The sequence below is a fragment of the Macaca fascicularis genome, chromosome 7, assembly GCF_037993035.2.
Source record: "Macaca fascicularis isolate 582-1 chromosome 7, T2T-MFA8v1.1".
Taxonomy (NCBI): Eukaryota; Metazoa; Chordata; class Mammalia; order Primates; family Cercopithecidae; genus Macaca; species Macaca fascicularis.
Genome location: NC_088381.1, coordinates 91141742 through 91152544, shown reverse-complemented (window position 1 = coordinate 91152544; position 10803 = coordinate 91141742). Strand labels below are relative to the sequence as shown.

At 53.1% G+C, this 10803-nt stretch overlaps 2 protein-coding genes across 6 annotated transcripts; both read right to left on the bottom strand.

Moving 5' to 3' along the window:
* Nucleotides 1–1914: 1914 nt before the first annotated feature.
* Nucleotides 1915–4611, bottom strand: CMTM5 (CKLF like MARVEL transmembrane domain containing 5). 4 transcript variants are annotated; one of them, XM_045396202.2, is made up of 5 exons: nt 4278–4611; nt 3184–3336; nt 2563–2655; nt 2305–2389; nt 1915–2213 (listed from the first exon to the last, which is right to left on the bottom strand). In XM_045396202.2, exons 1-5 carry the CDS (start codon nt 4407–4409, stop codon nt 2200–2202), a joined length of 477 nt encoding a protein of 158 aa, XP_045252137.1. In that variant the 5' UTR covers nt 4410–4611; the 3' UTR covers nt 1915–2199. The 4 variants fall into 4 exon arrangements, with proteins under 4 accessions (XP_045252137.1, XP_045252138.1, XP_045252140.1 ...); XM_045396203.2 differs by lacking the exon at nt 2563–2655; XM_045396205.2 differs by lacking the exon at nt 3184–3336.
* A 638-nt stretch (nt 4612–5249) lies between these two features.
* IL25 (interleukin 25) lies at nt 5250–10412 on the bottom strand. Of its 2 annotated transcripts, XM_005560862.5 has the most exons (3): nt 8669–10412; nt 8251–8468; nt 5250–6030 (listed from the first exon to the last, which is right to left on the bottom strand). In XM_005560862.5, exons 1-3 carry the CDS (start codon nt 8675–8677, stop codon nt 5775–5777), a joined length of 483 nt encoding a protein of 160 aa, XP_005560919.1. In that variant the 5' UTR covers nt 8678–10412; the 3' UTR covers nt 5250–5774. The 2 variants fall into 2 exon arrangements, with proteins under 2 accessions (XP_005560919.1, XP_005560918.1); XM_005560861.4 differs by lacking the exon at nt 8669–10412 and having other exon boundaries at nt 8251–8624.
* Nucleotides 10413–10803: the final 391 nt, after the last annotated feature.

Below are 10803 nucleotides of genomic sequence, written 5' to 3'. Positions count from 1 at the left end.
GGTGCTGAAGTTGAAGCCACTCTCCACCTACCCCACCCCTGAGGCTGCAACGATTAAAGGTGTCCTAGGACCCCCTTTCTTTCTGAAATGAATTTCTCACCAATGCCAGAAAAAGCTCAGAGCTGGCTGAGAATTAAGGTATGGGAAAGGAGATGGGAGAGATTCCATTCTAGTCAGTCCCTAAGAAGTAACTCCCAGGGAGCCCCCTCCCTGTCTTCCCCAGGGGTCTCCCCCTGTCCCCTGTGATTCAGCACCTCACTGTGAGGGCATCTTGAGACTCTGGGGCCAATCAACACTGAGCCCAAACCAATATGCCATGAGGACCAAGCCTGGGCATTGCTCATTTCATGTTAGTTCTCACACAGACACAGACAGCACAGGTGCCTGTACAGGGAAACACTGCCGTCATATTTCTGCTCTCTCTAAGCTCCTATTGGGGACAGTCTTGCCTGGGTCACACAGCTGCTTGTGGGAGAGGACCGGTCCTGACATCATTCTGCACAAAGCAAATCCCCACTCCCCACTGGGCTTTGCAACCAGGCTCTGCTAACCACCTCCTTAACCCTTCACCCGGCACCTTATCTCCCTGACTCCCCAAGTGGAGCCTCTTCTATCCCTCCTCTGAGACTACGAGAATGGACTGTGCATAAAGCCCTGAGAACTGTGAGCAGTGACCAGAGAAACACAAAATCCTGTTAGTTCTAGCCCAGGAGAGGCTGCCAGCCCTGATGGTGAGCCAGGACACAAGGATAGGAGAACAGGAAGCAGGAGGCAGGAAAAAGACCAAGAGAGAGGAGTGGTTGCCACCAAGGAAGCAGAGCACAGTGACCAGAGTTCAAGATCCAGGGCTCAGGCAGGACTTGGGAGCTGGGGCCTGCAGCTGGAAGGAGCGCTCCAGAAGAAAGATTGTATCTCAGGGCAGGAACACACATGCATCAGGGAGAGGAGATAGCACGTCAGCTGGGATGGAACTGCTGAGCCAGGTCATGCTGGGCTCCTTGGGCTGGGCAGGAACGTCTGGCTGCATGTCCGTCTGTCTCAGCCCAGCAGGGCTGACTCCCAGGCTGCAGCAGTGTCTGCTCCAAACTCAACCGAGCCTTCCCATAGCGTTCACCATGGGGATGCCTTGACCAGCTTGTCTCTTTCCCAGCCTTTGAGTACTCAAGGGCAGGCCCCTCTGTCACCTCTGAGGCTCTGGCACCCAGCACAGAGTCTGCGCATGGGAGATGCTCAGGAAATGTGTGCTGAGGAGCTGGCAAGCTGGGAAGGTGGACCCACAGTGGAGGGACGAGTTGGCCGTTCTTTTCTGAGCTACAAGGAGGCTCAGTACAGTATCTAGAACACTCGCTTAGGTGTCAGAAGAGCTGTGTTCTGGCCCTAGCTCTGTCACAAATGAGTTCACCTCCCCTAGCTGGGCCTGTTTTATCTTATGTGAAATGAGGGCATTGCACCAGCTGATATGCACAGGCTCTCCCAGCATTCACATTCTGGGAAATCTCTCCCTTCTCTGATGCCTCAGGCTGCCCTCTCCCTGCGTCCTGTGGGCCAAGTCTTCCCCACACCACAAGGGGGAGCTCTGCACACACCCCAGGCGAGTGCCTCGCCTCCAGCCCACTAACCTATGGGAACAGGTGTGGTGGTGGGTGCACGCTCCCTTGAGGAAGGCTGTGCCTTCTCAGACACAGAACTCCAGATGCCCAGCCACCAGGCACACCACAAAGTGGCCATGCACACAGAGGTGTAGCGTCGAAGTTTTGTGTTGGAAGATTTCAGCTTCTTCTAGCTAGCCCCCACATCCTCACTGCTCAGACACGGTCCCAGAAACAGACCACGACCTGCTCCCGCAACATTCCCATGAATACTCCTTGGCATTCCTGACCTGCCTAATTTCTGGGGAAGAAAGAGACTTGCCAGTAGAATTTGAATATTTTAATTTGGGAATGACTTAGGGGCCCAGATTCCTCCCCACCACCCTCCCTCCCCCCATAAGTTCCCCTCCTCTGGCCAGAGCTTCATCAGGAGCCAGATCCCGGAGCACCAGGCTCCACAGATAAGTCCCCAGTGACGTCTCAGGCTGGACATCTCCGTAAGGCTGGGGTGGGGTTTGGCGGGCTGGGGGTTAGTGAATCCCAAGGAGACGTGTCTGGGCTCCACTGTCCCCTCTGGCTGGCTAGGCCTAGAAGCCAGGTAGCCCCAGAGTCACTGCTGGTCCCCTGTGAGGATGGAACCAGGTAGAGAACCACGTCAGGATGAGTAGCTAGGGTTGGGGAGGGCATCTCCTCTCCAGAGAGCACGGGCACTCACCCTGGATGGCCCCGGGTGCCATCTCAGTCCGGTAGATCTTGAATGCATCATAGGCAAAGACGGAAACCAGGATGATGCCAAAAACCTGTGGGAGTGCAAGTGGGGATGGCAAAACAGGCTATCTGGCCATTGGGTTAAGGTATAAGGCGAGGTGCAAGCCAGAACCCCAAGCCCTGGCTGTGGCTTCTGACACAGAAAGTGTGCAAGCACCAGCCTGAGCTCTTGAAGGGCTGAGGAGTCCTGCAGGGCTGAACTCACAAAAGCAGCAATGGCAGCTCCATCCCGGGAGGTCACAGCTGCAAAGGAGACCACCAGGAAGATGATGATGGCACTGACACAGCGCAGGAAGTCCTGGGGACCAGGGGTGCAGGGTTAACAGGACCTCAGAAGGCAGGGGGCGTTGCTCTGAGGTTTTCCAGGCTAGCCAGCAGCCCGACCCTGAGGGATTCTGAACCCCTCCATGGGATACCCCTCACACAATATGAAGCACATTCAAGAGACAGAGCGCTCACACTGCTACCCAGGGAGTGGAAGCAGATGAACCAGAGCAACCAGGACCAGAAGCCAGGTGCTAGGGCTGGAGCCCAGGTGACAGCAGCTGGAGTCCACCAGCCAGGGGGGTCAGGCCAGGCCAGGGCTAGGGCTGGACCTTTGCTGAGTGGGAGAGCAGATCTAGCGGATGTGGTCCTCCTGATTGCCCATGGCCCTGCAGCTGTGAAATCAGTGTGAGTCAAAGCACACCTTTGAGCGCAGGGCATAGCACGGGGCAAAACCCAGCTGAAATGTGGAAATGGAAAGAAGCTCGGGGAGGAAAGTTAAACACACCATTTAGAGGAGAAGGAAGGGCCCCAAACCGGGCTGGGGGTCAAGGTTCCTCACCAGACAGGGCCAGTTAAGCCGGTTGAAGTGCTGGTAGTACTGGGTGGCATAGAGGAAGAGGAAGGCAAGTGTGATGAAGAACTCCAGCAGCGCCGCGGCCATGTAGGCAGAGATGGAGGCCGTGAAGCAGATGAAGATGATGAGGGTCAGGGCCTGCAGTACCGAGCATGTGGAACATGCCAGGAAGGGGACACAGGCAGGGGCCAGGGCTTTGCCTTCCCCTCCTTGGCAGCTCCCCTAGGCTGGCACCTACCACCTGTCCTTGGAGGGAAGGAAGGACTCTGGCACATCTCCCTATTCCCTGGTGTTAGGAACCACCGTTGCAGGGCATTTGCCCATCAAGGGCAGTCTCCGGCCTCCCATTCTGTTCACCCAGCAACCCCAGCAGTCTGGCCAAGTCATACGGCTCCCAGGAGCACTATTCCACAGTAATTCACGGGTACAGTGTGAATGCCAGCCCCTGGAGTTGTGCCCACAGAGACCCCACTCCACAGGGACCAAGAGGTGCCCCCTGCTCCATAATGCTTTCCCCACCCCTAGATGCCTTTGATTCCATGCCAAGAGAGAAGGCAGACGCTGCACAGTAGACTCTGGGGACCCCTTTAGCTCTGATGACCTAGGGTGGCATACATGCAGAGGCCTTAAGTCTACACTGTGGTCTTGCTAAGAAGGGGGAAGATCCTTTCCTGAGAAGAGATGTTTCTGGGCAGCAGACCACAGATAAAGTGCAGCTGCAGGAAGTCTGCCCTTTTTGATAGTTAGACTTCTTGGACATGCTGAGAAGTGGCCATGTTAGAGGCTGTCATTGCCCCTGTCCCATCCCTATGTCTCACGCTCCCTCAATGTCCCAAAAAGTCATCCTGTCTGACTGCAGTCCTTCCTGCTGCAACTGAAACCTGCTGTAAATGCCTCCAGGTGCAGAGGCAGCAAGAAGGCAGAGTAGGAGATGAAGAAGGGGCAGCTGGGGGCAGGAGAGGTGTCCAGAGGGCCTGGGGAGGGAGGCTACTGAAGGGCAAGCTGGGGACTGGCATAAGGCTGGCCAGGAACCAGGGGTCAGGGAAATGGAGGCACCAGGTTGGGGAGGCAGCTGTTACCAGCTCGGTTTCCAGCAGGATGCCTTTGTGGGAGGTGAAGAAGGCCTTGTCCACCGCGAAGCCCTGGAGCTCTGCAACTACCCCCTCCTCAGGGGGCCGGTCCCGGCGATCCCGAACACTGAGCATCTTCATGGGGCCCACCAACACAGCCCCTACTGCCAAAAGCCCAGCAAGAGAAACAGAAATCTGGCAGGATGGGGAAACAGACAGGAGCAAGAAGGCACTTCGAGAAACCTGAAAGTGAAGCAGGAGCCTTGCCCACAGGGCCCCGCGAGAGAAGGCAGCCGCTGGGGGCCTTGCCCAGATGGGCCTTCACCCAGCTGCCCAGAGTGCCTCTGTTGCTGCCCGCACCAGCCCCCTAGAGACCCATGGGGAGGGGCAGAGAGGGAGGAGGCTCTAATCCCTCCCCTTGCTTAGAGCCCAACCCAGCCTGGAATAGAGAAGGGAGGGAAGAGGAGGAGGTCCGAAAAGAAACTGGGAGGAGCTGGGATGTGAGTAGAGGAACAGGGGCAGGACTGGGAGCCCCCAGGGACCTAAGCCTGAAGACATTTGTGTCCCCCTTCCCTAACTTTAACCCTCTTCTCTGGCTGGTCCTTTCTCCCATTTCCTTTTAGGGAGGGTGTGAGCTGGAGCCCAGCCCAGGCAGCACCCCCAGGACCAAGCTGCAGCAGCCAGGACTGGAGGACAAAGGCGGATTGTTGGGGGACAAGGGGGCGCTGTGTGCCTGCTGCAATGCCTCAATGGACCTCTGTCTCTCCAGCATGCTGGGAGCGCAGCCTGGCCCCCACCCTGGTGTTCGGGATGGGCCAGGGAGACAGAGATGGGAGAGGACGGGAGGGTGCAGCAGAAACTCTGGAGGGCAGAGAGAGCTGGCAGGGTGGACAGAGGTGAGGGCCGATGGTGGAAAGAAGGGACAGGCTGGGAGACCGCGAGGTGTTCAGGCACCACAGATGCCAAAAACAGATTAGGCCATTTTAAAATAAAGATATTTATTTGGATAAATCTCTATACATTCAATAACAGCTTCCTCCTCAGAATCATCCATGTCAAAAGACCAGTAACTACACCAGAATGCACCCAAAGTAGATGTTTCCTGAGTGATGAGTAAACAAGCAAGCCAATAAAATGAGGGGCTCTTTCTTCTCCAGCAAGGGGAAAATATTTAGAAAGTGCCTGTGCTGGGCCAGGGTAGCAGGGGATGGGAAGAGAGGAAGAGACAGGAGTGGTGGCCTCCAGAAATGGGCAGAACTTTGAAAACCTTTCCTGAGAGAAAATGACAGGACACCAGCTTCCAGTGGCCCTAAGCAGCAGTTGCTCTTTTCAAAATGTGCAGAAGTGCAGGTTTCCCCCGAAGCCCCCCATCCTGTCCTGGGATCTTGCTGCTGCAGACGGCACTTCACAGGGGCCAAGCATCTGGGCATCCTGGCCCTTCGTGGCAAGTGGTTGTACACCTGGCTCCAGGTTTCCCAAAAAGGGACCAGCCTCCAGCAGGTCTGGCTAGCCCATCACACGGGGCCGCACACACACACAAGCCAAGGAAACACGGTACAGCCTGCGCTCCAGGCAGTAGCCCTTGTGGTTGCCCTTCTTGCCATGGCACGGCCGCCGGTAGAAGACAGTCTGGTTGTGGTAGAGCAGCTCCGAGTTGCCCCGGGGGTCCATGTGGGAGCCTGTCTGTAGGCTGACACAGTGTGGGCACAGGCAACGGGCGTGGTACAGGTCCTGGGGGAGCCGGTTCAAGTCTCTGTCCAACCTGTGGGGGCGGCACTTGTAAGGCCCTGGAAAGATGGGCCAGAAACAGAGAGGGTAGGGTGGCATGGGAGTGCCAGAGGAAGGAAATGGTCCCTCTGGGGCCTTGGCCTCTTGTCTCAGTTCTGCACCCACTTGCTGTGTAACTTTGAACAAGTCACCTCCCTCCTCTATTAATTTTTCCCCACTGTAAATGACAGTAGCAGGTGACAGAGTACTTTCCAACTGGTCCTGGGACCCTGAGGGAGGCAGCGGAGGGTGAGCAGGCTCCTGCCTTAGCCTCCATTGACTAGCACTGCTTCTATCTGGCTCAGCATGAGGTTTCTTACTGTAATGATTACACTTTAGATTTTTGTTTGTTTGTTTGTTGTTGTTGTTGTTTGTTTGTTTGTTTTTGACAGAGTAACCAGGCTGGAGTGCAGGGGCACGATCTTGGCTCAACTGCAAACTCCACATCCTGGGTTCAAGCGATTCTCCTGCTGCGTGCCACCATACTTAGCTAATTTTCATATTTTTAGTAGAGATGGGGTTTCACGATGTTGGCCATGGTTGGCCAGGCTGGTCTTGAACTCCTGACCTTAGGTAATCCACCCACCTGGACCTCCCAAAGTGCTGTGATTACAGGCATGAGCCACCAGGCCGGACTTTAGGCGGTGTTTCTATTATTATTATTACAGCATTATTGCAAAAGTAAAAACCACTCTGACATCCAAGTATAAAAGAGTATAAAGAGTGAAAGCTAACAGTTTCTGCCTACCAGTCCCACTCCCGAGAAGCTATCCTCAACTATTTCCTGCACATTCTTCCAGACGCTGTACAAGCTTATATTATAAGCATACTTGAGAGTGCATGGAAAGACTTCTTTACTTATTCTGAAAGGATTTCATGGCAAAGAAATAAAAAAAGAAAGATGAAAAACACTGAAAAGTAGATGTCCCATAGGTCTGCGACTCCGTTAGTCTGGCAGGTGACAGTCCCCAGCTTGTAGGACTATTCCCCACACAGACAAGCCCTGGCAAATGGGTTTAGCTAGCACACCACTTCCCAAAGTGGGTTCCCTAATAAATCACCTACACCTGTTAGGTGCTTAAATGAATTTGGGAAACACTCGTTTAATGGTTTACTTTCTATAGACTTCTTGCAGACTTTAATGTACAGATGACAGTATGAATCTCCAAGGGGTAGGAGATAGAGCAGTCTTTCCTAAGTTTACCTGGCATAACTTTTTTCTGAGAAGCAGCTCACGGGATGAGCGTTGCACAGAACACACTTTGGGGAAAGCCACCTGAGTGGTTCACAGACTCCCAGCAAGGGGTCTGGAAGACAGCTGAGTTAACCTCTGGCACCCAGCCTCCCCTAAGAGGCTCCCGTGCCATCTGATTTGGCCCAGGACCCAGCCGGCTTCTGAGACCGCTCCAAAGCATCATGACCTGTAGTATCCACACTAGATCCAATCTCAGTTAAATCTGACCCCCTCCCCACCACTGAACTTCTCCATCCACCCCAAAGCCAATGCTAAGACAGAACTAGAAGGAAGAAGTGAAATCATACATCTGGAATCCCTAAGACCCTAGTTTTTAATATTTTGCTTCATTTTTCTTATTTCAGTGCTTCCTAATAGTTTTCATATCATGGCACAAATAGAGAATTATAATATTTATGTGGCACACTGAGTGAAAGAATACAGTTACCATGATAATGATCAAAGATATCCAGTCCACAGCTCCAGCCAGCCAGCTGCCCGTACAAGCTGAGGGTTTCACTCCCTTAGTATGCTTATAATTAACCCATTCATGGCCTGGGCAGTATCATTTGATATTGGGATGCTTCATGCCTGTATCATGCTATTATTCCCTAATATTTTACCCAGAAAAACATGGGCCATTATAGATATTTTTTTAAAAGAAAAGGAGAGAACCAACATAAATACAGACTTTTACATAGATTATATTTCATTTGATTTGCACATTAGCCTATGGGGCATTATATCATTTTACAGGTGAAAAAAAATCCTGAGTTTTGAAAACTTGAATTGACTCAGGATCATCCAATGAGAGTCAGAACTAGGACTCGAATACAGATCTTGTCCAATTCCCAAACCTTTACAGCCCCTCCAAGATCAAAATGGGAAAGTAAGCTGGAACTGCCCTGGTCCCTCACACGTACCCTGACCAGCACACACAGGGGAGCACGTGCAGGCATTCGGGGGGGGCAGCAGACTCACTCATATCTCCAGGGGGAGATGGCCCTGCTGTTGAGGGGCCCATCTTCACTGGCCCTACAGGATACTGAGTGGAAGTCGAGGCTAGCCGGCTTTAGGGGAGGCACAGGCACAGTGCTCCACCTCAGCAACTCCTCAGACGGGTATCCTTTGCTGGGGCAGCAGCTGGGCCAGTGGCTGTAGGTGTGGGTTCCCATGACCATTGCCAAGAATGCAATCACCTGTAGGAAAAGGCTAATGAGAGAACTGTTCTCACCTAATCTGGGTTGCCCCCTCATCTGCACCCTCCCCCTGGGATCCCAGTTTCTCACTCCACCTGGCCCCCTTCCCCAAACCTGGCAGCTTGGCCTCCCTCCACCCTCAGCAGCATCTCTGCTCCTCTCCCTCTCAGCATAGCCCTCAAGCAGCCCTCTGCACTGACCTGGTACATGCTGGGCACTGCGCACTCAGTCAGGTGGAGCACTGGCTGACAGACCTCGTGGAAGCAGGCTGACTGGAGCAGGTTAGGAGTCCTGATTTTATTTTCAGCAAGCCTGTTTTGTTTATTCAAATTTATTTCCACTATCTTTTAGGGAGTGACTTGAGATTAAAAAACAAAACAAAACAAAAAACTCTGAAAGTATTTCCAAAGGCTGCCTAAAATGCGATACTCATGGAAGTTGTGATGACCATCATTATATGCCTGGTAGCTGATAGGGTAAACTTTGCTCTTTGAACTTTTCTAGACGTGGGGTCAAAGCAATAGCGGTCTGCTGTTCTGTGTTCTTGTGAACTGGCATTTGCAGAATTTCCCTGGTTGGTTTGGTAGCCAAAATTAGGAAATGTCTTGTGGCCTCCCTTCAAGAGGCCTCATTTCCATGATCCATTCTGTTCCCATCCAGGGTCTGGTTTCACCATTCCCCTCTTCTCAGGTGTCCTCCTGATCATCCACCTTCGTGATTATTTCCTTTCCCTTAGATAACCTTTGACTCCTATCCCCTTTGTTCTATGACCTCTTCCACATTTTCGATGACCCCAAAATTCTATGACCCCCATCATCTGTGACTTCTCCCCCATTGTCCATGACCTGCTCCCTAACTCCCCCGTGCCCTCGCCAGTCACTGCCCCCCACCCGGGTATACAAGCCTACCCTCACAGGGCTGCCGGAAGGCCCTGACTTCCTGAGTTTGTTGACTGGATGGGCAAGGTCTGATGGAAGAAGCTGTGGGTGAGTGTTCCCATTGCACAAATGAGAAAGTGAAGCAAGGAAGAGGGAAACTGAAACAGCCTCACGTAAGACCCAGTAGGAAGGAGGTCTCAGTTCCAGGGACCAACCTGCTCTCATTCACAGAGCCGTGGGGACCAAGCCTATGACAGGGCCAGCTACTGCTTTCAGGCCAGGAAGTGAGCCCACTCAGCCTCAGCAGGCCCAGAAACATGGGCCACTGTCAGCCAGGAGGGAGTATGTGTGCCCCAGAAAGGCTTAGAGTTGAATTTGACCCCAAAGACACAGGTCAGCCGGCTCCAGGCTGCTTGAGAGACACTGTGCTGAGAGTGGGCCAGCCGGTCCTTCCCCCCAGGTCCTTCTCTTAATGCTTGCATATTGGCTTGCCTCATCCCCCACACCCACCCAACATACCCATACGCAGACATTGCCCCTAGAATGATGCGGCTTGATTTGCATGTGCTTTCCCTTAGAAAATACTCCTCTAGTAACCAAGGACTCAGGAAATAAACAAAAGGAACCAGGAATAACTTAAACTGCAAAGTGAGGAGGAATCTTTCCAATGCATTAGGGCAAAGCAGCCCTAAAAGAGAGAAGTGATGAGGTCAGAGGGCGATCTGGAAAATTGGGAGAACCTGCTCTGCTCTGGTGAGTCTTGGGGCACCTGGAACTGTGGGATGGGGGGCACTTAGAAGAAGCAGGTGGTGGCTGGGAGAGCTGGGGCACTCAGGAAGAGTCATGAGGCCAGTATCATGGCCCTACTCTCACTGCCTCACCCTCTGCCCCCAGTACTTGCAGACGTCCTCTCCCTTCCATATCCTGCTGGCCTCAGCTCCTGTGCACTTACATGTGCCAGGCATGGTGCTAAGCCCTGGGCATGCCTCATCTCATTTTATCCTTACAATGAAACATGACATGGAAACTATTATCCCCATATTACAAATGAGGAAACTGAGGCCCAAGGAAATTTAGAAACTTACCCAAGATCACAAAGAAAGAGGCTGAGGTGGTTTCCCATTTCCAGCTCTGACCAATTATTCCACATCTAACCTGGCATGGAAGTGCCACACCGTGCCTACCCCCAGTTGGCTGTGAATGGAAGGGGAGCACCACAGTGAATGCTTTCCTACTCACCTGGGCTTGGGTTGGGACAAGTTTCAACAACACCTGCTGAGGGCCACAGGGTGTGTCTGCCTGCTTAGGCATCCAGCCCTGCTATTGGGATTCACTGCACTAGCTCCCTTTCCTAGCCTTTGGTCTGGCAGACATGGCCTCAAGGTGGCTTCTGGTGCTCCTGGGAAAACTTCAATCCCAAAACAGACTCTTACGAGGCAGTGCTGTTTCAGGAGAGC

What these genes read in the sequence shown, in the direction of transcription:
- CMTM5 (XM_045396202.2), bottom strand. Translation starts at nt 4,409, where the DNA reads ATGAAGATGCTCAGTGTTCGGGATCGCCGGGACCGGCCCCCTGAGGAG. An exon ending in TCCTGCTGGAAACCGAGCTG is followed by an intron (nt 3,337 to 4,277) that starts GTAACAGCTGCC and finishes TCGGTACTGCAG; the next exon opens with GCCCTGACCCTCATCATCTT. An exon ending in GGCTTAACTGGCCCTGTCTG is followed by an intron (nt 2,656 to 3,183) that starts GTGAGGAACCTT and finishes CCTGGTCCCCAG; the next exon opens with GACTTCCTGCGCTGTGTCAG.
- IL25 (XM_005560861.4), bottom strand. Translation starts at nt 8,525, where the DNA reads ATGAGGGGGCAACCCAGATTAGGTGAGAACAGTTCTCTCATTAGCCTT. An exon ending in ATCTCCCCCTGGAGATATGA is followed by an intron (nt 6,031 to 8,250) that starts GTGAGTCTGCTG and finishes CCGCCCCCACAG; the next exon opens with GTTGGACAGAGACTTGAACC.